The sequence below is a fragment of the Meles meles genome, chromosome 11, assembly GCF_922984935.1.
Source record: "Meles meles chromosome 11, mMelMel3.1 paternal haplotype, whole genome shotgun sequence".
Taxonomy (NCBI): Eukaryota; Metazoa; Chordata; class Mammalia; order Carnivora; family Mustelidae; genus Meles; species Meles meles.
Window position 1 is genome coordinate 33,414,409 of NC_060076.1, and position 27,154 is coordinate 33,441,562.

Below are 27,154 nucleotides of genomic sequence, written 5' to 3' on the forward strand. Positions count from 1 at the left end.
TTTTTTTTCAGACCTTCCTGTCAGTGAGGGTCACAGACCATCAGTGCTACAAAAGACTTCAGAAGCCGTTTGGTGACACCCCCTCAATTTTACAGACCAGGAGGTGATCTAGAGGTCAACGCAAGGTCACACAGGAAATCAGTGGCAGAGGCAGAATTAGAATTAGCATCTCCCATAACCCAGGGTAAGGCTTTTCCTTTATATTATCCTTTTCTTCTTAATTCATCTATTACTTGAATCTAACAGTTTTTATTGGCTTTCAAGGGCTCCAGAGCACTGAATTTCAAATGTTGTTGGGGGGGGGGGGGGGAGGCCTACTCCCACAGTAGAGGAATGAGGAGAATCAGATTTAAGTGTTCAAAGACCCCTATACACTTGTGCATTTCCTCTCAACAACCATTAACATAAAAATCCCAGAGACACCAGTTCTTTAGTGTTTTAACATGAGCTTACAATTAAAGTCTGATTTAAAAATGTAAGCATACAACTAGACTTTACCAAAGAGGAACGTGTTTATTTCACTTAAATTCTTAAAAATACTTTTTTGGCAGTTGACACATAAAATGCCCTAATGTAAAAAAATTTCATTGAAAAGAAAAGCATGAAAAAACAGACCCAAAATGTTAAGATTTTATTTACAAAGCTTCTTTGTTGTACAGAAAGTAAAAATGCTGTTACAGTCTCGGTGCAACTGGTAGCCACAGATGGCCGGCTCACCAATCACAGCTCCCCCGCGCTACAGCAAGTCTGACACGAAAACCTAACAATGCTTACAATTTTGTTGGGGTGAAGTCCCCAAGCTTGGAGGTGAATTTCCAAGAGGGGCTAAATGGAGGAAGGTGGAATGTCACAGGAACTATTCTTTGGCTCTTTGGGTGGGTGGGTGTCCTGGGGTTTGAATCACAGCTACCTTTTTTTTTTTTTTTTTTTTTAAACAGCTACCAAATCCATATGAGCAGTCCAACCAATACTGAACAGTTCTTTCTTTGCAAGTTTTTTGCGGTCTTAATCATCTTCTCCTTCATCGTCTGTTTCTCTCTTCCTCTTTTCACCTTTCCCACTTTCTTCCTCTTCTGCACAATAACAAAAATTCACTTTGAGACAATCAGAAAAGTATTTGCCTATGTTATTGCTAATGGAGGTAACAACAATGAACTTTTGATAGTTGGGAGAATTAAAACCTGTAAGCTTGAACAGACTGGTAGGTTGCTGATTTTGAGAGGTATTAACTAAAAAGCGTAACTAGCAACCACTGAATGAAGAAGGGCAGCATGCCCAGCAACATCTCAAATGACAGCGAAGTTAACCCAGTTTCCTCCATTTTAATGTGCTGTCTTTAAGTTGACTCACATTGTAGCAACTGAGTGTTTAACTCAAAAGGTATTTCTTAGAATCCTCAGGTATCTGAGCCAAGAATACCTACACATCATCCTGGTTTTTTCCAACCAGTAAAAATTCGAGGCTGTATCAATGAAATTACCTAAACACGCATGCAGTTCCGAAAAGCTCCCTAAGGGTGGTACTGAGCCCTACCTACCGTTGCACTCAGTGTTAAGTTTAGTCCAGTGCCTGGCACAGACAGCAGATGCTGAGAAAGCACGAACCAATGGAAAGCAGAGCAAACAATCTGGTACTCTGAAACCCACACAGGTGTGAGAATCTGTATTTCCAACAATTAACAAATAAATAGCTGTTTCATTGGTTTTGGTTGTGGTAGGGAAAAGAAATTAACAGTAATAAAGTTGGAAAGATGCTATATTTATATCTTGCAGAAGTTATGATTCAGTTATTAAGACTTTAGTGAAAGACTTCCCAAACCAGCAGTGTCAGGTGTGGCAGTAATCCCAGCGCTGGGGTGGGTGGGACACACTCCAGGCGCGGGCCAAGGGCAGCCTCCTGTCTGCGCACAGGCGGTCTCAGCAGCTCAGGCGACCCAACAGCGCTGTACAAGCACCTGTGAAGGCCACCCGGGCCGGGGGAGTCTTATTTTGTTCTCTCTAGTTTCAAATTCTAAATTAATGGGCATTTCCCGTGAATTTTTAACTGAGAAGGACCTAAGTGCATGCATAACACCCACCTTCATCTTCATCTTCATCCTCGTCGTCTTCATCTTCATCAACTTCTCCATCATGTCCAAATTCTTCTTCCTAAAGACGAGTAAATAGCAAATGCTACTGGATTAATCTGCAAACTTAGGAAGTACAGAGAAAAAGATAATTTGCCAATAAATGTAATAATTCATCAAGGAGAAAACCTTTTAATATTATCTTTATCTACTTTAATGTCCTGAAATCTGTTCATTTTTCTGAATAAGCTTAAACTAAAATTTTCTTCAAAAACTGCTTTTTAGGGGCGCCTGGGTGTTCCGTCATTAAGCATCTGCCTTTGTCTCTGGTCATGATCCCAGGGTACTAGGATCAAGCCCCATATCGGGTTCCCTGCTGGGCGGGAAGCCTGCCTCTCCCTCTTCCACTACCCCTGCTGTGTTCACTCTCACTGTGTCTCTCCCTGTCAAATAAATAAATAAAACCTTTAAAAAATAAAAATAAAAATAAAAAAAGCTGCTTTTCAGAAGCATTTAATTTGCCAGATGTGTTTAATTAGTATACAATTTATAATGAGTAATTCAAAAAATGATTTTAGAACACTGAATTTCAGAGAATTTTTATATGCTCATCATAAAAAGTTTCTTTTAGGAATTTAATTTCATTAAATACCTATGAGATTACACAAATTGCTCAGCCTTTCTTTTTTTGTACTGCAAAGCAACGTGCATTCTGATGACATCTCATTTTCTCTGCCTGTTGTCATAACTTCCTTGAGGTCTGTCAAAGTCAAGTCCCTCCTTTCTCCTGTCCTTCTGTGGCATTCAGCTCCTCAGAGGTGTTCTATCACTGGGTGTCCCGTAAACTAAACGACTTGCTCTTTAAAGATAGGACCACATTCTTGCTTCACTCTGCATCCCCACCTCTTTAAAACAACAGGCATTAGATGTATTTACTTAATTAAGCTGAACATACAAGAACAAGTTCAGACTTGGTAAACATATCCTTCCCTTCAACACAACCAAGGGATGGACATACCATCAGCTCTCAACACTTCGTTTTCTCACCCTATGGAAAGGACACTCATTACTTCCTAAGTTAAAGGGTCAAAACTTATCCCACACAGCCAAGCACTGTGTCTAATTAGCATTCTGCTTAGTATTTACTAAAAAGGGGAGGAAAAGGATTTTATCAATCAAATCGTTATTGGTCTATTTACAAGTTTACTACTTTCATTAGAAGCCCATTTTCTTTCTTAACAACAACAGCAAAAAAGACCTCCACATTTTTAGCTACAAATAGGAAACACAGCAGCAAACAGTTATACCAACCTCCCCACTGACTTCATCTTCATCTTCTTCTCCTTCTACATCTTCGTCTTCATCTTCATCCTCTTCATCATCAAACTCTTCCTCCTCACCATCCTCATCCTCCTCATCTTCTTCATCTTCTCCTTCTGAAACAGTCCAAAGGAGTTTATTAAATCCCCTCGATGGCCCACCAGGCACACGTACTAAGGTGCCGGGGCACTTTAGGTCGGTCTATGAAACAAACACTGGGCTACACCAGTGCCCAGGAAACCCACGCACCACACTTGCCCCCTTTCTCCCAGGCAGCTGCAACCTTTATCCGTCAGAGTTCCTTTATCCATCAGAGTCCCCTCATATCTGGAGGCCAGGAGTCCTGATGGACTAGCTGTACACTACAACAGCTACTGATGAAAGGACAGAATTCCTAGGATCTGCTTCAAAATAAGGGAGGGGGAAGTAGGTAGGGGTGTGTACGTATAACATAAGATCAGCCATGAACCAGTAATTGTTGAAGCTCAGTGATGGGAACATGAAAGTTAGTTTTACTGTTATTTCTATCTTTGTCTATGTCTGGTATTTTCCATAGCAAAAAGTTACCACACACCTCCCCCAAATAACTAATTCTGAGCTCCTTCTCCACAAAACACGAGGCCAGATGAGGAACCAGAGAATCAACTCATAAGCCTATAATGGGAGGATCAGCATGGGCGGGGAAAAGAGGCAGGCTGAGAGGCACCTGCAACCTGTGTCTCCACTCCAGCTGGTGCAGGCCTGGAGGCTAGCAGTTCTTACCGCTCCTGGTCCTAGAGCCTGCTGCGCTGTCTGGCTTCCTAGTCTCTGCAGGCTCTTCCCTCTCTTCTCTGCTTGGCTAACACGGATTCAAACCTTTGGGTCTCAGTTAAACATCACTGCCTCACACAAACTCGTTAGACCTCCTAATCCCGGCTCATACGCGCTCACATGAGCACCTGATACTCCTCCATTATCACACACTTTTTACTCACTTGGGATTACTTAACATTTCTCAGCAGACTATAAAGACCAAGGACAGGAACCATGTCCACTTTCTACTTTCAAAACTATATTCCACAGTCCCTGGCACATAAAAGCTCAAGCTTATTGCTTGACAGATACTCCCTCTCAGGAGCTGCTCTCCACCGTCCAAGGAATTTCCTTACAGGCTCTTGCGCATGTGGCCACTCGACCTGTTTAAGGTGAACTTAGACGGCAAGAGGCACGACAAGGGTTTTCATGACTACCTGAGAACCTTCAGTGAAGGGAGTAAGTGATGTGAACATATAGAACAAAGTGAGAAGTCCTATCCTGTGTCGGTTTTACCATCCTACATCCCCTCCTTTTTTGCCTTGTCTCAAATCTGAGGTCAATCTGCAAAGATGCTACCAGAATATTACACCATTAACGGCACCCAAGTTGCCTGATGTTTTTCTCCTCTATTTTTCCTATTTGTTTTATGTATTTTTCTCTTTAAAGATATTTAAAATAATGCTTCAAATACAGTAATACCACAAATTCCAGCAACATCAGGAATTCTAGGACAGTAACTTTTCTTCATGCTGACTTATGTGAAAACTGATCATTCTGCTTCCTCTAAGCCATTGGAGGTGAGAAACTATTTACCCTGAGTGGCTCAGAGTCAGTGAGGCATGGTGTAAGGAGAGCACAAGGCCATCAGGAAAGCGATTTTATTTACATTTGGATACAATGGACACGTACCTAGTATCTGTGAAGTGCTAGGCCTTGTGAATAAAGATGACAAAAACCGTTCCTACCCAAGATCATCATAGCAAAGTTGAAAGGGACAAGTGTAGCAGAGAGTGACAGGTTATGAAAAAGGTAAGCAAGGAAGAGCTTTAGCATGCACAAGGAACCTAACCTAGCTCACGAGCATCAGGAAATGCAATCTGGAAGTGCTGACAAAGCTGAGTTTGTAAGGATAAGTCAGACAGTAACCAAGAAAAGAAACGAACAAGGCAGGGAAGACACGGGATGATGGTCCTTTCAGTAAACTGTAAACCACAAATACTTCCATGTGTTAGGGCTCCAAATTCAAGGCTAACAAATCATTCTTATTTTGAATCATTTGAAGGCTTCAATGTCCCAAGAACTTACTAAAATTAGAGGTCCTAGTTCCAAATTTAATGGAAATAAATTCCGTATACACATGGAAAGTAATTACTGTTTTGCAATACCAAGAATATTCAACAGCTTATCACGACCTCTGACAGGCAGAAATTAGGTTCACTGGATGTTACTCCCACTTACCTTCATCCTCCTCTTCTTCATCCACACCATCCACCTCAGCATCTGAGTCAGGGGCTTCCCGATCCTCTCGATCATAGCCATCCAGGTAGGTCAGCTGGGGCAGGAGCTTGAAGACACTCTCTCGGTAGTCATTCAGGTTAGTAACCTCACAGTTAAACAGATCCAGGCTTTTCAGATATTCCAACTTTTTCTGAAGAAAAGGTTTAAGAAACAAAATTTCTAAACCAAAGGAACATAAGCAACAAAACCCATCTCCCGAAGAGCTAAGATTCTAGGCTCTGTATTCATTTAGCTGCTACTGACTCAGCTTTATACATAGGAAAACATTTCAAGTCCTTCATAACCTTTATAATGGGCCACTAGATTTTTAGATTCTACAATCTACCTTCTCTACCTTCTCAGAGAACTGTCTTTTTCTGGCAGCATTAGTATATTTAAGAAAAATGAATTTGAAAAACTATTCATTAAAACTGGATCTTTTCACAGTATGAAACAAATCAGAGTTTTAATAAATTTGGTTCAAAACTAAGTTTTAACATTCAAGTAATCAGATGGCCAACAAGAACTTGTTGGATATCAAGTCTAGTCTTCAATGCTCTGGGGTGGTAGGATGGGGAAAAAAAAATTCATTCAATTAATCAATGCATCAATTTTGAAGTACTTGAGATTTCTATTTAGAGACACAGATGTGAAACACAAGAGAATGGCATATAATAAAGCAAGCTGATAATGATTATTGATAACAATTATTCTCCAGAAAGAGAGGTGTCAGTACAGGCTGGGGAAAGGGAAGGGGCACTCAAGAGTTGAAACTTCTGAAGGAGAGAAACAATGCTCTTTTTTAATTTGGGGGAAAAGGATCAACACCATTACCAGACCTGATACAAATTTCTTCTGATTTTACCATACCCTGAAATTTTGTTGCAATACCTCATTTGTTTAGAACGTTGGTTTAATCTATCTAAAGTACAAAACACAAAATAGTTGGTATCTGAAAGCCTGGGTTGAGGAAAGTTTTCTGAGTAGCCAAAGTGGATAAGAAAATGTCCATGCATTTTACTCAGGGACTCATTTGCTATTACAACTGTGTAACAGTATTTCAGTCCCAGCTTTTGTAAATTGTGACTAAGGGTGAAGGGAGACTCTGGGAGGGTAGAGGGAGTATATTACAGGCAAATAGAAGAGAACAGCAGGAAGTAACAGCAGACCCTCTTAGGAAGGAGAAGAGGGCGAATTGTTTAAAAAGCAAACACAAAACATCAAGTAGTCTGTAGCCTGGTGCCCTCTAGAATAGGGCCAATAAGCCCAGAGGGCACAGGACATGTAGCTTCACAAATGTCACTTTTAAGTGTTCTGAATCAGGAGAAAAAGCTTGGTATTCTCTGAGAAAGTAGTACTATAACAAAACGAAAACAAAAGTAAGAGGATCTCTGCATGAAGTAAGCTGCAAAAAATAAACACTGTTCAAAGGCTTTGATGCTTTATTGGGAAAACTATTTCAACATTCACAAGCCCCAGGAAGAAATGCAGATGAAAAAAGCCTTGTCTTCAGGACTTGAGGTATCTTAGTGATCTGGGAGAGTTACAAAATAATTTACAATCTTTACCCTAAAGCAGGGCTTGACAAAAGATGACTGGCCCACCCTGGCCCACTGCCTGTTTCTGTAAAGTAAGTTTTATTCTAACACAGCCACTTCATTTGTTTATGTACTATGTACAGCTTCTTTCGTACTAGAATAACAGCAAAGCTGAGTAGCTGCGACAGACCCTATGGCCTACAAAGCCTGAAACATCTACCTGGCCCTGCAGAGGAAGGGCTGCTGACCCCTGCACTTACAGGATCTTCATCTTCCTGGTCAAAGAAGAGGTTCCCACACTTGTTTTATTTTCACTGAGCAGCCCTTGGGAACAGAGAGCCAGGCAGGGAACACAGAGCAGGGTTATGGCAACAGGCAAATGCACTCCTCCAAACACCAATGTACAGTGATCCAAGAGTTTGTGGATCAAATAATGTGCTTATGTAAGTCAGTCCCCTGAGATCTTAAGAAAGCAGTCCCCAGCCCTTCTAATCACAGGGAGAGCTGCTTTTATGTTGTGTGGCTTTCAGATTAGGTTCCCTACCGGGCAGGTCCTGACCTCCAGAAGCCCAGGTAGGACTTCCTGCCAAAGAGGGGGGAAAATGTTGAAACACCGCCCCAGACAACTAGCTGACACACTGAGAACTCTTTTCTCTTCACAAAAAGGTTGTCTCTGTACCAGCTAAGATACGACCACAAGTAAATTTAGGCAACTTTCCCAAAGTCTAAAAATTCTTCACTCAAGGCAATGAGCCATTTGCTTTTCAAAATTATTCTCTAGGAATGGTTGCACGAAAATGCATACAACCCCTGATCTTTCACGCTCTATGGTGCCTCAAGTCCCTTCTCTAGTTCCACCTCCTGTCAGAGTACACAGGGCCTCCACCTATTTCTGAAACTCCATGAATCTGTGAAATTTTTGGCTACTTCTTAAGAACCCATTATGAATAACTCAAACATGCCAAACAGTATGCTAGAAAACAAAGTGAAAGCAAATAAATAACAAAATTCCAAGTAACTGTAGTACTCTAGAACTGTTTAAAGTAATACAATTGTGCTTTAAGACCCAAAATATACTACCCACAGATTTAGTCAGGAACCCAATGTAATGTGTAAATACTGCTAAAAAAAAAAAAAAAACAAACAACAACAAAAAAACCCTAAAAAAACAAGAAACAAAAAAACGCTCAAAAATCAGAATGCTACCACACCAGAAATGTGGCCTAAAACTAACAGGCTAGCCATAATAAACATTAAACATTTTATTAACAATAATTTTGCTTGCCTTCTTAGAATTTAGAAGGGCTTTGGGGGATGGTTTGGATGGCCCAGGTCTCTTAAAAAAGGTGTCCAAGGAAGTTTGAATTGATGCCTTCTTTGTCTCTCGATTAATGTCCCTGTAGCAAGTAGAGGCATTCACAATCATTGCAATGACTGTAAGAACTGGGCTCAAAGTAGACGGTGTTCAAAATGTACGTGGTTAATGAGGATGAGGATGGTGTTGTTCCCACTGAAGAATACTTTCAGAAGACAAAACGGACCCAACATTCCCCCCCTTCACCTTCTCCTACAGTTTTATTTTATTCCAAGATATAACTTTAGGAGACCTACCTAGCACCCCCAGGCATCTGAAGAGTAAGTTTAGGAGAACGGTGGGAGGTCAAGCTTTTCCGGACGGCCCTGGCTGTGCAGCGCTGTGGCTCTGTCACTGGCTAGCCTGGTGTGTGACTCTGGACAAGGGATTCGGACTCTCCTAAGCCTCAGCTTCCTCATGCATAAAAGAGGGCCGTGTTATTTCTTATTCTCTTTGCAGAAACTTGAGGATTACTAACAAAATCGTAAACATGAACCATCTACCGCAGTGCACGGTACATAGCAGATCCTCTAAAAACGGTAAATACAATTATTTACCACTCTTCATTGTCCTGGGGGGCCCAGATGTTCACAGCCACAATAGGGCGCTCATACATCACTGACCAGGTCAGGAACGCCCAAGAAAACAACTCCCATAAAACATTTGCTTCTGCTCTGCCTCTGTGTGCTAGGCCATGGACAAAAACTTCTGGTGAAACATCAAAGAGGACTCAAGTTGGCACAAGAATTGGGCAACAGCCAGTGACCCACCATGGGAGGTACTGCGTGGCACTCTGTTCTAGAAAAAAGGGGCTCTTGGGCTCACAGTGACCCTGAATCGATAGGCCTATCATAGACACATACAAAATAAAGAAAGGTTCAGGGGAGCCTGTCTATCTGAGAGACCCCAGCACTTAATTCAGTGCTCCTCTTGAAATTCCCAGTTTAATGTTAATTTGGGTATGGAATAAATATGAAGGCAAAAAGAACAGGTCCCAAGGGCAGTGCAAAGAATGCTAGAGTTGGATTTAAACCTCTACTTTGCCACTTATCCTGTGGCCACTGAGTAATTATTTAAGCTCTCTGAACTTGTTCCCTCATCTCTAAAAGGGGGACAGTCATTCTCTTTTCTCTGGGTCACAGGAGGATACAATGGGCCAATGTTAATGTCCTTGAATACAGCAAAACTCACTAATGTTTGCTAAAACACTGGAAATGGGGATTGGGTTAGAGGAAAAGAACAGACTAGTAAAAAGGAAGGAGCCCAAGTATCTGGGTGTACCTACAACGGAACAAAGGGGCAAATTCACGAAGCAAAGGTGAGAAACAGGCTCCTAGCATCTGAGAAAGAGGAGCTAACCGTGGTCCACTGAATGAAACACAAAAATAAAGGGACTCAATAAAAGGCGATTTAACCTACATTGGAGCAGAGCCTTAATTATTGATTAGGAGGAAAAAGATGCTATAATTCTGGCAGGAAATCCTCTCTGTTAAAAGAAGTCACAATTTAACTCTATCTTCCCTTGAAAAATCGACAGAGCATTCTGTACAAGTTAGGTGAAACGCAAATAAATATTTTAATGTGCTGTGACATCAGAATTGATAGCGATAATAGAGAAAGATATCCTCTTGGGTTTTGCTCTTCTGGATCCTGAGACAGCTCCGACCTGCTTGCAAAACCCTGTCCTAATTAATGTTTGCTAGATAAGTCAAATGGGAAGACTGACTTAATGTATACATAAAAACACATGTGAAACAAGTCGGGAGTTCCACTAGCCTTATTAAAATGGAATTCGCTCTTAATGACAAATTTACAGAATGCCCTATTTAGACAAATCAGTCACTTAACAATCTTGAATTCATAGCACTTTCCCAGTGGCAGCCACACAGAACAGCCTGGGAGACTGCCCCACACCTTACATTAACCTATCCCTGCCCTTTTCTCTTTTCTGCCCTACAACTTCCATGTGGACTGGACCCCCATTAGCACAGCTTCCCAACTTACAAAGCAAAGTTAAGTGCATTACTGTATTTTTATTCTCAGAACTCCTAAGTAAAGTAAGGCAGAGCTTATTATCCTCCCTGCTTCCTAAGTGAGGAAACTGAGGCCCAGAGAGAAGAAGCAATTTGCCCAAGGTCACACAGTAAGCCTGTAACTCAACTAGCACTTAATATTTTACAGCTTATCCCAGTATGAAGACTGAGGATTCGGGGGTTCCCAGGCAAAACTTAAGGCGACAATGATCCAGCAGGGCACAAGATCAATTAGAAGACCTAAAACTAAATGGAGCTGTCCTTGGACTGTTCCATCTACAATTCAGATATGCCGTCCAGTATGAACAGCTTTTTCTGTAAAAGGATAAAAGTATAGAGTAGCCTGGCCAATTTGAGGAAAAAGATTTTAAGATAAATGTTTAAGTCTATGGTCAATATACGTAAGTTAAAAAGGACAAAAAAAAAATCCCCTTGGAAGGAAACCACCATAGTATCAGGCAGGGAGAGCAAAGCCACAGGAACACATAACCAGAGAGGCCCTGATCTTTAAAAATTTCTACAGAAAGTGTTATAATAAAAACCACCACCTTCTTGATCAATTATTATCATTTCCAAGCATTTCCCTCACTATAAATAAATATGAAAATGAAAATGACCAGTAAGTCCTGGTTTCCAAGTCCTCACTTACTTACCAAAGGTTCCAAGGTGCTGATATCTTTCAGTTTATTTCCACTTAAGTTTAGATGTGTAAGATTTGGAAGTTTTTCTGCTAACATGTCGAGACCTCCGAAGATTCTATTGTCACTGAGTTCAAGCTGCAAGAGAATATACCACATACACACACAGAGAAACACCTATCATTAAGGTGTCATAAGTAGCTAATACAATTCTTAAATACTTATCAAGATCAAATAATCTCTGTTCCTGTTAGGGCATGTTTGTTCATTTTGTTTGATTAAAACCAGATTATGTAGTTTACAGATCCCAAGAACATTTTAGGGAAGGAGGAGAAACAGGATGGGTAAGAGCTGCATTTCCTTAACCAGCTGCTAATTAGTTTGCTCAAGATCTGGCCCTGACATCGATGAATCCATTTTCTAACCTAAAAAGTGGGTCAAGACAAATTAGAATTCTTTGAGAAGTTGCAACAGTCTATACCTGCCAGGAAGGGTAAATGGTCTGTGCATTCTAAGCAGCTTATTCCATGTGCCAAACAAAGCTCACTATGCCCGCCTGAAAGCTGATCTGGTCCTATATAGTTCTGAAGGTTCTCTACCTGGAAGCCACCAGGGAGTGTTGTTCCGAAGGCTACAGGAGTGGAACAGGTCCCAGGGCAAGCCCTTAAAGAAGCTCCATGACCTCAGGAAAGTGAGTGGGCCAACAGCTTCAGGGCTGCTGAAACCAACTCCCCAGAGGCCACTTCTTGCATAAACCCAGCACTAGCCTTTATGAGAACCTACCCTAATTTCTTAGTGGCAGGTCAAGTAGCACAGCAAGTGATGTGCCAATGAAGGAATGAGCCTTCACTGAGGAATCAGAACCCAAAGTGAAAGAAATTAGAGCCAGAAAAATTAAGACAGTTGAGGGCATATAATTCAAACTCTTCATTTTGCAGATGAGAAAACTCGGGCCACAGAACTGGTTTCAATTCTCTAGTTTAGGTGCCAACAACAACAGCCAACCACATCTAACTCTTACACAGTACCTATGTGTACTTAGGTACAGAGCCGGGCACTATTTGAAACACTAGAAATATGAGCTTATCTCTCTCTCTTTTTTTTTAGGATTTTATTTGACAGACAGAGATCACAAGTAGGCAGAGAGGCAGGCAGAGAGATGGGGAGAGGCAGGCTCCCTGCTGAGTAGAGAGCCTGATTTGGGGCTCGATCCCAGGACCCTGGGATCATGACCTGAGCCGAAGGCAGAGGCTTTAACCCACTGAGCCACCCAGGTGCCCCAAGCTTATCTGCTCTTACAATAACTCTATAGGGTTGGTAGAATTATTATCTGCATTTAAAGATGAGGAAAATGAACTATAACTCTGTGACTTGCCCTAGATCACACAACAGTTCCAGGGGTGACCAAAGACCTAAAGCCAGGCAGGCTAGCTTCCGAAGAATTCGCCCTTCCCACTATGCTATGTACTCAGAATAGCATGAAAACTTCATGTAATTTAATCTTTGGCATGCAATGAAATAAACTACATGATGCAGAAGAGAGGAACTTTTAAAAACCTAAATACTTGTTGAAAGAATGAATTTAAAAAACTCAAGTCCTCGACTTAGGTGTTACTAAATATTTCAAAGAGGAAACGCAACATTTCAAAACATTTTTTTCCTTCCCACGGGATATTCCAAGTTATCTAGTCATGCTCTAGATTTGTAAATACAAATCAATGGGCATCTGGGTGGTTCAGTTGGTTTTAGCGTCTGCCTTTTGCTCAGGTGATGATCCCAGGGTCCTAGGATGGAGCCCCTAGTGGGGCCCCTGCTCAAGGAGGGAGTCTGCTTCTCTCTCTTCCTCTGCCCCTTCCCCCTGGCTCTCTCACTCTTCTCTAAAATAAAAAATGCTTAAAAAAAAAAAAATAGGGGTGCCTGGGTGGCTCAGTGGGTTAAAGCCTCTGCCTTCAGCTCAGGTCCCGATCCCAGGGTCCTGGGATAGAGCCCCGTGTTGGGCTCTGTGCTGCGCAGGGAGCCTGCTTCCTCCTCTCTCTCGGTCTGCCTCTCTGCCTACTTGTGATCTCTGTCAAATAAAAAAATAAAATCTTTAAAAAATATATATATATATAAGTCTTATCAACAAAGACTCAAGTGTTAGCTTTACTGAAATTTCAGTAAATCAAAACAAAAACAGAGACTACTTCCCTTGGTTGGTTAGAATGTCACACATATGTAATACTCCTATCCTTTCAACATCAATTACCTTAAGGAATAGAGACAGCAAGGCAATCTGCCAATGCATTTAGTGGCATGTTTATTTTGAAATGAAATCAACGTGTAAATTTAGAAAACCTGGGATATTTATACACTAAAATCTCTTTCAGAACCTGTTTCTTTTTAAAAAACAATCGGTACTCCAGGGTAGGAAGAAAAGTTTGTTATCAGTTGTGAGAACGTCTTATCTGCCTTTAAGTTTGATATGTAGATCTCTCCACTCCTCCCCAACCCTGCAAGTAAGTGATTAACAAGGCTTCAGAAGGATTTGATAAAACCTCTATATAGATAGTCACTGGTTCACTTCTCTTCTGAGTCTGACAGAGTACACACACCACACAGTAAAGCAGGAAAATCTATCCGGATGCTAGGAAAACAGAACTCGAAATACACACTAGGATCACACTAGCAACAAGTTTATGCAGATACATGCTAGAAAGCCATCATTTTTTTAATGGGCTAATCAGAGCTCCCAGTGTCACCAATAACCCATGTAAATACAAAAGGATTACACCTGAACCTCTAAAATAGATGCTTAGATGAAAGGAACAATATACAAATTTAAATATAACAGGATTATTCTTTGATAGGAAGCTAAGTTACCTGAAACTCCTGAGGACTGTCTAAGCATTTATTACCTAAGGCAATACATTTTAAAAGTTTCTGGTTTGGTTTTCTTATTTAAATATTTATTAGATTGAGAGAGACAGAGAGGGAGTGAGCACAAGCAGGGGGAACAGCAAGCAGACAAAGAAGCATACTTTCTGCTGAGCAGGAAGCCCAATGTAGGACTCGATCCCAAGACCCTGGGATCATGACCTGAGCCAAAAGCAGACTGGTAACCGACTGAGCCACCCAGGTGTCCCGGGGTTTTGGGTTTTGTTTTTTTTTTTTCAATTTTTTAAGATTTTATTTGACAGAGAGAGAGAGAGAGACATAGAGAGAGCACAAGCAGGGGTAGTGGGAGAGGGAGAAGCAGGCCTCCCGCCAAGCAGAGAGCCTGATGTGGGGCTCGATCCCAGGACCCTGGGATCATGACCTGAGCCAGAGGCAGACGCTTAGCAACTGAGCCATCCAGGCGCCCCAAGTTTTGGGTTTTTAATTAATGTACTTTACCCATAACTATCTCTTCTCAGGACTCAAAGCAAGCTACTGAACAGCCTACCTGCATTTTGCCTACATCTTATTACAGATTTCTCTGTGTACCTTTGGATAAAAGTTCTGCTTAAATTCCTTAATAAAGTGAATACCAAACAGTAGAAAAGCCTGCAATACTTAGACATACTTTTCATTATGTAATAGAGAAAGTACTGGTTTAGGAAATAGGAGATATGGGTTGTTTTGGCTGTAGTGCTAACCTCTTTTGTATGTGGCTTGGGCAAATCACTGTACCTTTCTGGGTCTATTGCTAATGCCTATAAAGCGAGGGACTAGGCTAGAATCAAGCAAAGTTTCTTCTAGTTTGACTTTCTGGAGCCCCGAGACAGTTACATGTGCAAGGACATGAGAAAACATTTTTCTATAGGGCTTTTTTAAAAAAATGTGGCGTGACTGATTTACAATTAGACCAATAAAGTGCTAACAACGAGCCATTGGCTAGGATGGGAAATACAGTAGCTTTATTACAATGAATTCTTGCAGTCACAACACATTTTAAACTTTCTGGTCATTAAGAATTACACAATAGGCTTGAATGATCAGACTACACATCTGAAAAAGTCTTTACTGAAACTCACCCTTAATCAACAAACATAAAACATGAAGAGTAAGAGGCACTTTTGGTTCTTAAGCCAGAGCATACTAAGAAAAAAACACAGCTAACATTGTAACATACAGCATTTAACCAGTAACAGCTTATTCACAAAATTATTTTTTCATAACTACTGCTTACTGAGCATTCAACACGTCTTATTCCTAAACATCACAGCAGTTCTGTGAGGCTGGGTGGTATTACCAGTTTACAGGTGAGGGAAACTGAGCCTTGGAGAGATTAAGTACCCCGCAGAAGATCATCAGGGAACTGGTGGAGCTGGAATTCAATCCCAGATATGCCCAGGTCCAAAGGCCACTTGCTTTCTGCTACACTAACTGCTGCTTCCTTACAGGTAAAATCATACATGTTTCCCTTTCTCAGGATGTTCTCTCTTTTACTGCTAAAGACAAAGTACTTACCTTTTTCAATTTAGGTAGTTTGGGGAGATTTGAAACTGAAATCAAGCCTACATTTATTAAACTGAGGAACTCTAAGTTCACAAATTCAGCTGTTAAGCCCTCAATTTTCCCATCATTTGATTTGCAATTATCCAGAACAAGTTCCCGAACCTGTGGATGACAAAGGGGAAAGAAGGGGAAAAAAAAAACAAAACAAGCTTTCAGAAACATACATAAAACAAAGAACGAAGCAAAACCTACAACCATAAACACCCAGCAAAAACATCCACATACAGGGGCGGCCTCTACTTAGACCTAGATCACAGTTATAAATAAATGAAAAATGATTAAGCATTTAGTAACAATATACTGATACTGATAGCAAGGATGGAATGTTACACCACGGTATAAATAAAGATTTAAACTCTTTACTTTCCACAGACAGAACAGCAGTTCTTAAAATATAAGTGAAGAAACTATATATCTTCCTTACTCCTTTTCCCAGGTCTGCTCCCCAAGAGGGGGCTTTAACTATGAAAGCAGAGAAGACACCGCCCCCACCCCTGCCCTAACCCCACTGGCTGAGGCTTCCTCAAGGCCCAGGGGACTGACACAAGGAAAAGAGGAAAACTTTATTTTTCCTATCAAATCCCTAACTGATTTTGGCAACAGGTTTCTGCACTACACGTTTCCACTTTTGGTCTTATTAATCTTTACTAAGATTATCTTGATAATTAGAAGGGGTCAAGATGCAAGAGGACTTAATTCAAAACAAAGATCAGTTTGGGTTACATGTGAGAAAGCTATTTCTACAGAAGAAAACTGTTAAGACATTAAATTAGGTTCCTTTTTCAGGCCACAAAATCTCCTTCTTTGTGGGTTCTGTAATTCAGAATTCCAATCCATCCAAGTGTACCATATCTGAAGACTTTACTTATTTGTATTTATTATTATTTTTATTTATTTGACAGACAGAACACAAGTAGGCAGAGAGACAGGCAGAGGGAGAGGGAGAAACAGGCTCTTCTCTGAGCAGGGAGCCTGAGGCAGGCTTCGATCCCAGAACCCTGGGATCATGACCCGAGCCGAAGGCAGCCACTTAACCAACTGAGCCAGCCAGGTGCCCCGTTATTTATATTTATTACTTTAAAGTGAGCTCTACACACAGGATGGGGCTTGAACTCCTGACCCCAAGATCAAGAGTTGAGTGCTCTACTGACTGAGCCAGCCAGGTGCCCCACAATTCTAAATACTGATCAATTAATGAACAGTCTACTGTGTATCTATCATGCTAATCCCTACTTCCATTCTTGCTCTGTGGTGGACGCTGAAACTTGCAACTTTTTAACACATTTTAGTCAATTTCCACGGATGCAAATTAGACTTAACGGCCAAAGGCACTCTTGCGTGAATCTACCGTGTTAAATAGCATTAATCAAGCATGCATGTGGAAGGGAGATGCTCACAGTTCTACAATGAGAATATGAGCTAATAATGTCTTCATCCTCCCATACAAAATCCAAGGATACTATTCTAGTAATTGCTATCATTTACAAAGAACTTACTCATTATTCTTTGCACCACCACACCTTCCTGCCTCCCCCCATTTACAGAGAAGGACACAGATTTAGAGTCTGTGATACCCACAACACCACAACTTCTCACTTGCTTCTTTACTACTTCTCACTACCCTGTCTACTTCCTCCTCCTAAGCCCTGGTTACAGTGAGGATACATGCAGGCCAGTTACACCTTTTATTTCTTTCTTTCCTTCATTCCACATTTCTTTACACACCTCTGCCATTTTCCCCTTTTCTGGGGAAAAAATCACATCTCAAAACTTAAGGTATCAAGTGAGGTGGGATGGGCTATAGGAAGAGATGCCCGAGGTCATATCCTGGCTCTTCCATTTAGGACCTGTGTGACCTCAGAAAAGTCACTCAGCCTCTCTGTGCCTCAGTTCCTCATCTGTGAAGGAAGATAATAGTATTCATGGCATGGAACTGCAGAGTAGCAGCACCTGGAACACACTAAATGCTAAAAAAGTAACCTGTGGGGAAAGGGATAAAGGGAACGACAGGGACCTCTGCTTTTATTCATATCTGTACTGAGCTTTTTATAAGCATGTATTTCTTTTGTATTTAAAAAAAAAGTAAAACCAACAAACCATAAAAATAAAGTCAACTGGAATTGCTCACACATCTAAAACAGCAATACTACTAAAAGTCCTCATTTGGTTTGGGGGATTTTCTATGACTGTATCTCACAGAGAATCCAAAATATTATACAGAATGACACTAATATGCCAAAAGCCAAGTGAAGAGGGACTAGAGTTAGCCATATTGCCTCCCAGCTTACTGGGTGAAATCACCTCTTGGCTATTTCTTTCAACTGATAAAATTCCACTGTAACTAGGGCCATCAAAAACTACCATAAGGGGGGCGCCTGGGTGGCTCAGTGGGTTAAGCCGCTGCCTTCGGCTCAGGTCATGATCTCAGGTCCTGGGATCGAGTCCCGCATCGGGCTCTCTGCTCGGCGGGGAGCCTGCTTCCCTCTCTCTCTCTGCCTGCCTCTCTATCTACCTGTGATCTCTCTCTGTCAAATAAATAAATAAAATCTTAAAAAAAAAAAAAAAACTACCATAAAGATTCAAATGTAAGCTAAAACACGTTTGCTGAACCAACAGAATAGGAATCAAGAGGAGGGAACTGGGAGGGGGAAAAAGATGTTAAATGATTCAAATCTGCAGGTTCAGTTGCTGGGTGTGGAAGATGATGGAGGGGAAGTTGAAGTCTGGCTTAGAGAAATGGGAGCCATGTAGTTAGATGGAAATGAGTAGGGAACAGATTTGGAGGGGCAGATATAATGAATACCATGAGGGATACTGAGTTTAAGGTTCCCTTGGGATGTGTGGGTACAAGTTTCCCCAGACAACAGGACATGTGGTTTGGGGTGCAGAGAAGGGTTGTCAGTTCTGTTTTTGGAGTCATCAGGGTAGAAACAAGAGTGAAAGGATGGAATCCCTAGGAAGAGGACAAAGGACAGATGTGCAAAAAAGACGAGAAGAATCAGGAATGGTACCAATGGTGGAGTATTGGTTTTAAACACCTGTAAAGGCTTCTAAAACAAGGCACAAGAAGATACCGAGGAAAGGACTGAAAAAATCAGAAAACTTCAATGCCCATCAACAAGGGACTCCTTTCCAGGATACACTGTGGGATGAAATGTTAAGAATGGATTCACTTTTATATACAGAAAATCTCTCAAGAAGAAAAAGGGAGACCTTCCTTTATAACCTTATTTAGCAGGCACCCGGGTGGCTCAGTCCGTTAAGCGGCTGCCTTTGGCTCAGACTGTGATCTCAGTGTCCTGGGATCAAGCCCTGGGTCAGTCTTCCTGCTCAGCAGGGAGTCTGCTTCTCCCTCTGTCCCCCCCACTCATGAGCTCTCTCTCAAATAAATAAAATCTTTTTTAAAAAATCTTATTTAGCATTTCAATGATGATAATATGAATCTATTAGGAGAATAAAGATTTTAAAAGTCACCACTAGATTTCAAGCTTCATTATGGGCAGGGTCTTGTCTGTTTCAGTCGCCACTATACCCCAGGTATGAGAAAGAGCTTTCACAACTGTTAAATGATGAAAACTGGTCACAGGCTTATCAAGAGTACTGCCTACAGGTTTGTGTCAGGACTGTAGGGGATTGAGCAGATGCAGCAATAGAAAACCTGGATATGAAAGAGAACCTCTTCCTGATCACGAGCATTATCGTATCAATGCAAGAAATACTTGTCACTGTTAATATTTTAGTATTAACTTAGTCTTTGTGTATTTCAAATACAGGTGAGATAATACTGTTACTAAGCATACTTTTAACACTGAATATTTTAATGGCTAAAGAAATTAGAGTATATAGGATATACCACAAATTACAATCCTCTTGTATATTTCTAATTTTCCCGTTTATAAATAATGGCATGATACCTTTTTACATAAAACTTCTTCTGTAATCAGGATTCTTTCCTCACAATCTATTGCTAGGTGAAAGAACAGAGACATCTGAGTCTGTTATTGAGTTCCAAGTTCTTTATTTAAAATGGCAACCAACCCCTGTTATTTTTTTGTGACCATCCTTGATATATGGAAATTTTAGATATTTGCATTAATTTGTCTTTTTCTCAAGGATATCGTTCTTACCTTGAGAAAGAAAAAAACAACCCCAAAGAAACATGGACAAAAAACAGACAAGCCAAAAAAAATACAGAACGTCACATTTAAAAAGTTGATGTTCAACTACAAGAATAAAAACTGCATATTAAAAATGAGATAGATCATTCTACTCTTGTTAGGAGGTAGGGAGCTCCTCCTATGGAAAAAGCCAGGATGGATACAGGTGTAGGTAGGTGAGTTTATAAGTGGGAGAGCAAGAAGAGCAGGGAATGCACACCTGAGACTTTTAAATTTTCTCAAGTAGGGCACCTGAGTGGCTCAGTTGTTAAATTTTCTCCACAAGTAAAAGGTAACAGAATTTACTGGGCTGAGTCAGGCAGATGATTGTATGGCTCAGCAGAGAAGGCATACCCCTTGACTTTTCCAGGAAGGCTGAAGTAGTAGTAAAGAAACCTGGCACCCCTGGACCGGAATACCAGAGGGACAGTAAGAGGACAAGCCCCTGGAAAAAATGCAGAGTGGGAATTACTGAAGAAAGCAGAGACCACAGGGTTCCATTCCACTTGGGGCTGTGCCCGAGGACAAGAAGTCTGGAAAGCCAACGGTCAGCAGCTGCCTTCTAGCTCATCTGAAGTTCTATAGAGGAGCATGGTTAAAGGTGTCTGCTCTCAGGCACTGCATCAGCAGCATTTGAGGAAGTTGAGTCTTCCCCCTGCCCTGTTCCTTGCTATGGAGGGACCCTGATTGCTTGTAAGCGACAGAACTGTGGGAGAGGGGACAGTGGGCAGGGACTTATGGATAGATAACCTCATGGCCTCCCAATATAGATCCAGAATATATGAGGGATTCTTTTTTTTTTTTTAAGATTTTATTTATTTATTTGACAGAGAGAGATCACAAGTAGACAGAGAGGCAGGCAGAGAGAGAGGGAAGCAGGCTTGCTGCTGAGCAGAGAGCCCGATGCGGGACTCGATCCCAGGACCCTGAGATCATGACCTGAGCCGAAGGCAGCGGCTTAACTCACTGAGCCACCCAGGCGCCCTAAATGAGGGATTCTAATCAAGAAAAAATGGCCCCAGTTTCTCCTCCTGTTCCAAATCCTCACCAAGCTACTATCTAAGGAGGTAAGGCTGGGCAGGCATTTGTACATTTGGGTGTACAACTCAGGGAGCTATTTGGTCCAAGATAAAGTTAGCTGGCTTTCTGTTTGAAGACCGACAAACTTTAGAGACCAAATTTACTCTTCATCCTTCATTTTCCAATTAAAGTAGATCTTTCTAAAAATATAAATTCAAGATCAATACTTAAAAACTATAAATAATCCATATTATTTCCTATTTAATTCTTGTTTTTGTTTTCTGCGACTATCAGAAAAACCACTATTTTCTACTACCTTTTAACCAAAAAATCTGAAATATACTATAGTCAAGTTATGGGGATTGGTGCTAGCAGAGAAAAAAAAAAAAATCAAGCAATTTTCCTTTTATCCTCTCCAACCTGCTCTCTCTTTCCACTACCATGGCTACTGATACAAATTTTACCTAACTGGTTTGGAACTGGTAGGGTGATCTTCCCCAATTAGAACAGTTATAACTGTTACAAGGAGGGGGGCGGTAAAGATATGGAGGACTTATAGATCATTTTGAGTTATCAATTCCTTTCATTAGAAAGTAATACATGGTCATTGCAGTAAGTGAAACAATCTAAAAATGTAGAAAAAGTAACTCCTGGCATCCTTGCCAACTTTCATTCTTCCGAGTTAATCAATGTTCCAAACCTTCTACTTTACCATTATTTTAAAAGGATGTTTTCAGACACTTACATGATTTCCCTGATATAAGGAATTTGGGAAACAAGACAGAGAATCATAGGGGAAGGGAGGGAAAAATGAAACAAGATGAAACCAGAGAGGGAGACAAACCATAAGAGACTCTTAATCTCAGGAAACAAACTGAAGTTGCTGGAGGGGAGAGGGTGAGAGGGATGGGGCAGCTGGGTGATGGGCACTGGGGAGGGTATGTGCTACAGATGAGTGCTGTGAATTAAGACTGATGAGTCACAGACCTGTACCCCTGAAACAAATAATACATTATATGTTAATAAAAAAATTTTTTTTAAATGTTTTCAAAATGACAGAATATATATTAATGGTTCTCAATTGTATTTAGGTGACAGGACTGTCAGCATGAAAAAAGGAAACACCCATATCCTATTGGTTGTGTAGGTAAAGAAAGGAACCATTCTGAACAACAATTTGACAGAATACAGATTCACATTGCAAGAGGTTCCTTTCAGTACTACTTAACATGGCAAAAAAACTTCTAACCACCCCTATCAATTATGGTCTATGCAGACTTTAACAATAAAACTGCAAAATAATAGTAACACACAGAGATAGAGGTTATTTTTATATATACATTAAAAGAATTTGAATTTGGAAAATATTTGGTAGACTATATACCCAAATGTCTAGATGGCAGAAATCTCACACCCCCCCATTTTATTTTTATCTACATCTACTATTTTTTTCTTCAATTTAGATATAATACTTTAAAAATGGGGGGGAAAGGCAAGCAAGTTGCTATGCAACCAATTAGAATATCCCACTGTGCTGAAAATTAAGAGACACAAGACGGAAAAAGTTGGGGAAAAAATGTAAAGGTGTAAAGTAGGAGAAACAGAAGTGTCTCCTAAGGTTACTCTTATTTATAGGAGGAGTGCCTCATCTTTGTACACAGCCCACCGGAGTCCCACGGAGGCATCCAGTGAACCACAGGAATTGCCTGCCTTTCTAACTTTGAATGGAAAACTCCAACAGCTAACATCAAGGCTGGCTGTCCCTGGATGCAGAGTTAATAAAGGTGCTCATAACAGAGGGCCACGTTTTGTGCAAGGGAAGGATGAGACCCTCACATAAAGAACAGGTGTTTTTTTTCCATTCTGGAATATAACTAAATTGTGTTTCACTAGCCCCATCGGTGTTTTATTTCACACCTGAAAATACCATCAATTTCTGTGGTGTATATCGTATTACTAGCACTGCACAATCTCTTCTTAGTGAAGTAACTGATGATACAAATATTTTGTATAAAATATTTCTTATCCTTGACTATATTTTAAAATGACGATCTTCATTCTTTATGTAGATTTTTAAATGCCATCTGGGGCATTTTTCCACTATGAGAACACACCTGATAAGAAGAGCTGTTTTGGTCTTTGGAAAACACCTGAATTACACATTTCTTCACAAGTCCCCTCTTAAATGTAAGTACTTGTATTTATAAGGAGTAAGACTATAGTAATTGGTGAACTGAACCTACTATCTTGGTCTCACACACCGTGGCCAACACAAGAAGGTAAGGGTTACCAGGGTCATCTTCAAACCTCAAAATAAAAATCAAAAAGCCACATGCACAAGAAAAGCCTATCTGGCCTTAAGAAAAAAAAAATTTACAAAAATCATGTGTGATCAAACCTCTACCTTCCTCAAACACTTAGTTCTCACTTCACGGCATTAAGTTCAACCACAGAATGCATGTATGCGTTTAAGAGCCTCCTGTCCATATTTTAACTGTACAACCAATGATGGTTCTTTTTTTCCCCCCCAAATGACAAGAGTCTGCAGGATCCCAGAGGCCAAGCCTACTGGGTAACAGCTGGCCCCACAACAAACATAAGGAGCCATGTGACTGAGTTTGATTTTAAAGGAGTCCTCTTCCAACTTTTCATTTGCCTCAATGATGATTCTTTTGGGCAAAGCCCTATTTAACTCTTTTAGAATTTCCTTCAAAATCTACAGCATTCCTTCCCCTGAAAAGCCTTCAATTTAAGATCAAAGCTTTTCTGTCTTAAGAACCGAACTCTTGCTGAGTCTCCTCCTCAGGGTTGCCAGGGGAGACTTTATGTGTCCCCCAACCTTAGCAGGCTTCCAGAAGGGCTCCCAAAGCCCCTAAACTGCACCAGTGCAACTTAGATACCACCGGGTTCTGAGGCTCCAGGATGGTAAGGCACTGCTGTCTAGTTCACTCTGCTTTTCCAGGCCCTGCCATACTGCCAGTATTCAAATATTTAATAAACCAGCAGTGGACTGCCGTAGCCTAGTGCTATCCAATAACAGTAGCCACTAGTCACCTGCAGCTTTTGAGCACCTGAAATGTGAATAGTGCAACTGACAAACTGATTTTTAATTTAACGTTAATGAAACAATCACATGACTAACCTGTCTTTGGCAAGAGTATAAGGCCTAAGTTGATTACTTGAAAAGTTAACACCTGCTCCTACTTAAGTACTTTAAAAAGTAATATACTGGTTACTGCATATGTGAAAAAACTCCATATAGTGGGAACATCAGCCCAGCTGTGTCTCCCAGAAAGCGTAAAAATTCTCTTATCGAACTTTAACTTTAGTTCTCGCACAAAGAGTTGAAATTCTAGTTTTAAAGCCCTTTGAAGATCCACGTGCATACTTCTGGAAATTTTGGCTAAATTTACTCCACATTCTACTAACTTGCAGCTCGCAGCAATAATGCAAGGGTCTGAAATTAACAACTCAAAATGACAACAGAACTCTTCTAAGTTTTAGGGTGCGAAAAGGCTTAACCGTTTAATACACTAGCACGTGGCCGACACAAAATGTCTGACTGTGGACGGAGGGGACGGCCGTGGTCGAACCCCAACCAGAAAACCCAGGGGTCCAACTAGCGACGCCCACCCCTCAGGTCCTCCAAGGACGCGCGGGGAGGCTCGCCGCGTACCCCATTTGTGGGGAACACCAAGCGAACGCTGGTTGATGCGTTTCCACAAGTTGGCAACTTGTTACCACAGCTGCCTGACTGCACGAAGCGCGCCCATCGCTCGACTGGGACAGGGTGGGAGGACTTCCCCTAGGCTTCCCCACGGCCACGGAACGCCACTCACCCTAGCCCCGGGTCTGGCGGAGGCGCGGCCGCCCCGCGCGGGCACCGAGGAACATGGCCCCGTGCCCGGCCGCCGGGAGGGCAGGGGTGGAGAATAAAGAGGCGATTCTCAAAGGCCCGCCCGCCGCTCACGCTGCCGCCGCGGCGAGTGCCGGCCTCCCTGGAGCACGTGCGGGGGCAGAGGCCGCGGAGACCGCGCGGCCGGCGAGCCCAGCCGAGGCCCGCCCGTACCCCGGGCGCCTGGCCTGGGCGGAGGCGGCCGCCTGGCGTTGCCCTTTTAAGAAGGGGGGAGGGGGACGGCAGCGCACCCCGCAGGAGTCGGGCCGGAGGAGACGGTGGCGGCCGCAGCGCGCGGCTCCCGCCAGTGCGAGCAGAGCCCCGGCGAGGCGGACGGAAAAGAAGCCACCGGCTCAGCCCGGCAGCGGGGGCCCGAACCCACAGGCCGGCTTACGCGGCGGAGGGAGACAGGCGCCCGCCAACATGGCGCTCTGTTGGACCGCGGCGCGCCCCGGCTGGCGCGAGGAGCCACAGCCCGCCCACACCGAGGGGCCAGACTCCGGGCAGGGGCCCCGGGCTCCACCGCCACGGCGCGGAGAAAAGGCGAAGCCGCCGCCGCCGCCACAACGGCTGGCTTGGGCCGACCGCGGCGCGCCCTAGGAGACCGGGAATAGGGAAGGCCCAGAGGACGAAAGGGGAGGGAGAGAAATAAGGGAGAAAGTTTTATTTTTAGGCTTGAAAAATGGCGGGAACCGCGTCCTTTTTTCAAACTTGGCCTCGGGAGGGGCGGCGGTTGCGCCACCTCCGCCGCCCGGCTCGCCCCTCCCCCGCTCCGCGCGCACCAGGCCGCGCCCGCCCAAGCCCCCGGGCCCGCGAGGGGGCTCCTCGCCCCCCTCAGAGGCCGACAGCCCCCTCCTCACCCCACGGCCCCCTACCCTCAGCCCGGCCGGTGGCAACCGCGAGGCCCGAGCGGAGGAGTCCCCGCCCTGCCCGAGCCCCTTCCGCGGCCGGCCCGGGGGCGCGCGGAGCCCCGGCGGGCCCAGCCCCCGCTGGCCGCGCGGCTCCTCGGCAGGCCCGGCCTCCGCCTGGCCGCGCATCCCGGGAGGCTGCAAACATGGCTCCCAGCGTTACACAACCCCCTCCTCCCTCCCTCGCCGCCGGCCACACGCACACGCGCTTCTCTGGGAAAGGACCCCGGCGGGCGAGGAGCTCAAAGTTTCCTTTCCCCCACCCCACCGCCTTCCCCAGACGGCCGCGGGGGCCCGCGGGCGCCAAAGAGTTAATCCCCGCGCGCTCGCTCCCCCCCTCCACGCCGCCCGCCTGCCCGCCTTCCCCGTCCGAGCCCGCGAGCTGCGCCCTTCTCCGAGCCGGAGCCGGCGAACCCGCGGCCCGGGCCCCGCAGGTGGCCACCATTACATGCAAGTCATCGGGGGGGAGAGGGCGCCCGACGGAGGTTCTGCTTACAGCTGCCGGGGTCCGGTTCCTCAGCTCCAGGTGGATCCTCCTCTTCATGTCCATGTTTCCCTCTTCCCCCCTCTTCAAACTTAACTTTCCGCGGCGGGGGCGGAGGGGGGAGAGGCGTCCCGGCCTGCGCAGCGAGGGCCGTCGGAAGGGGTCTGCTGGCGGTAGAGCCCGGCGGCGCGGTCCCAGGCGGTGGGCGGCGTGCGGGCTGGCGAACGGAGCCCCCGGAGCCAAGTTACTCACGGGAGCGGAGAGAAACCATGGAGGGAAAAGGGGGCTGGAGCGCAGCGCAGGTCTCACTACTGCCGCCCCCGGCCGCGGCCCCGCACTGCGCTTAAACCGGCGACGCGGCGCGGGCGGCTGCTCGGCTCCACTCGGCCCCGCGCGGCGCTGCTCGGCTTGGCGGCCGCGGCTGCACCAAGGACGGGGCGGGAAGACGCGCGGCGGGAGGGGCGGGGGGGGGAGGCGCAGCCCCGGGAACTGGAGCGACTTCCTCCCTCCGACCGCACGTGGGGTGGCTGATGTAAGACCTTGCTCGGGGGGCTTCCCCGCCCGCCTCGGAGCCGAGACCCCCCGGCCCCACCTCGCCGATCTTGGAGGCGGGTCTGAGGCCCGTGCTTGGATGTTTGCCGGGAGGGCTGCGGGGAGCCGGGAGGCCAACTCCGTCCTTGGAGGCTCGACCAAGCCAGCCCGACACCCGCTAAGTGGGCAGAGGAGAGAGCACTGGACCCGCGTTCGCCTTCCGCTCCCTCAGGCTGTACGAGGCCAACAACCCGAACTCCCGCTCTCCTTGGCCGGGCCGGGGAGGGCAGTGCTGTGAGGACCCCCAGTCGGGGGAGGAATCGCTGCCGGCGCGCGTCGTACCGCGTGGCACCGGGCGGAGTCGGCCTTCGCGGCCTGCGGGCAGTGGACACCCCCTCCCCCCGGCGTCCGCCGGAGCCACAGAGGGGCCAAGTGTCCCCGAG

At 44.0% G+C, this 27,154-nt stretch overlaps 1 protein-coding gene across 1 annotated transcript; it reads right to left on the minus strand.

Annotated features, from left to right (window-relative positions):
* Nucleotides 1-616: 616 nt before the first annotated feature.
* On the minus strand, nt 617-26,580 carry ANP32B (acidic nuclear phosphoprotein 32 family member B). Its single transcript, XM_046023205.1, has 7 exons — nt 26,193-26,580; nt 15,669-15,818; nt 11,256-11,378; nt 5,639-5,828; nt 3,377-3,501; nt 2,078-2,147; nt 617-1,073 (listed from the first exon to the last, which is right to left on the minus strand). Exons 1-7 carry the CDS (start codon nt 26,244-26,246, stop codon nt 1,006-1,008), a joined length of 780 nt encoding a protein of 259 aa, XP_045879161.1. The 5' UTR covers nt 26,247-26,580; the 3' UTR covers nt 617-1,005.
* Nucleotides 26,581-27,154: the final 574 nt, after the last annotated feature.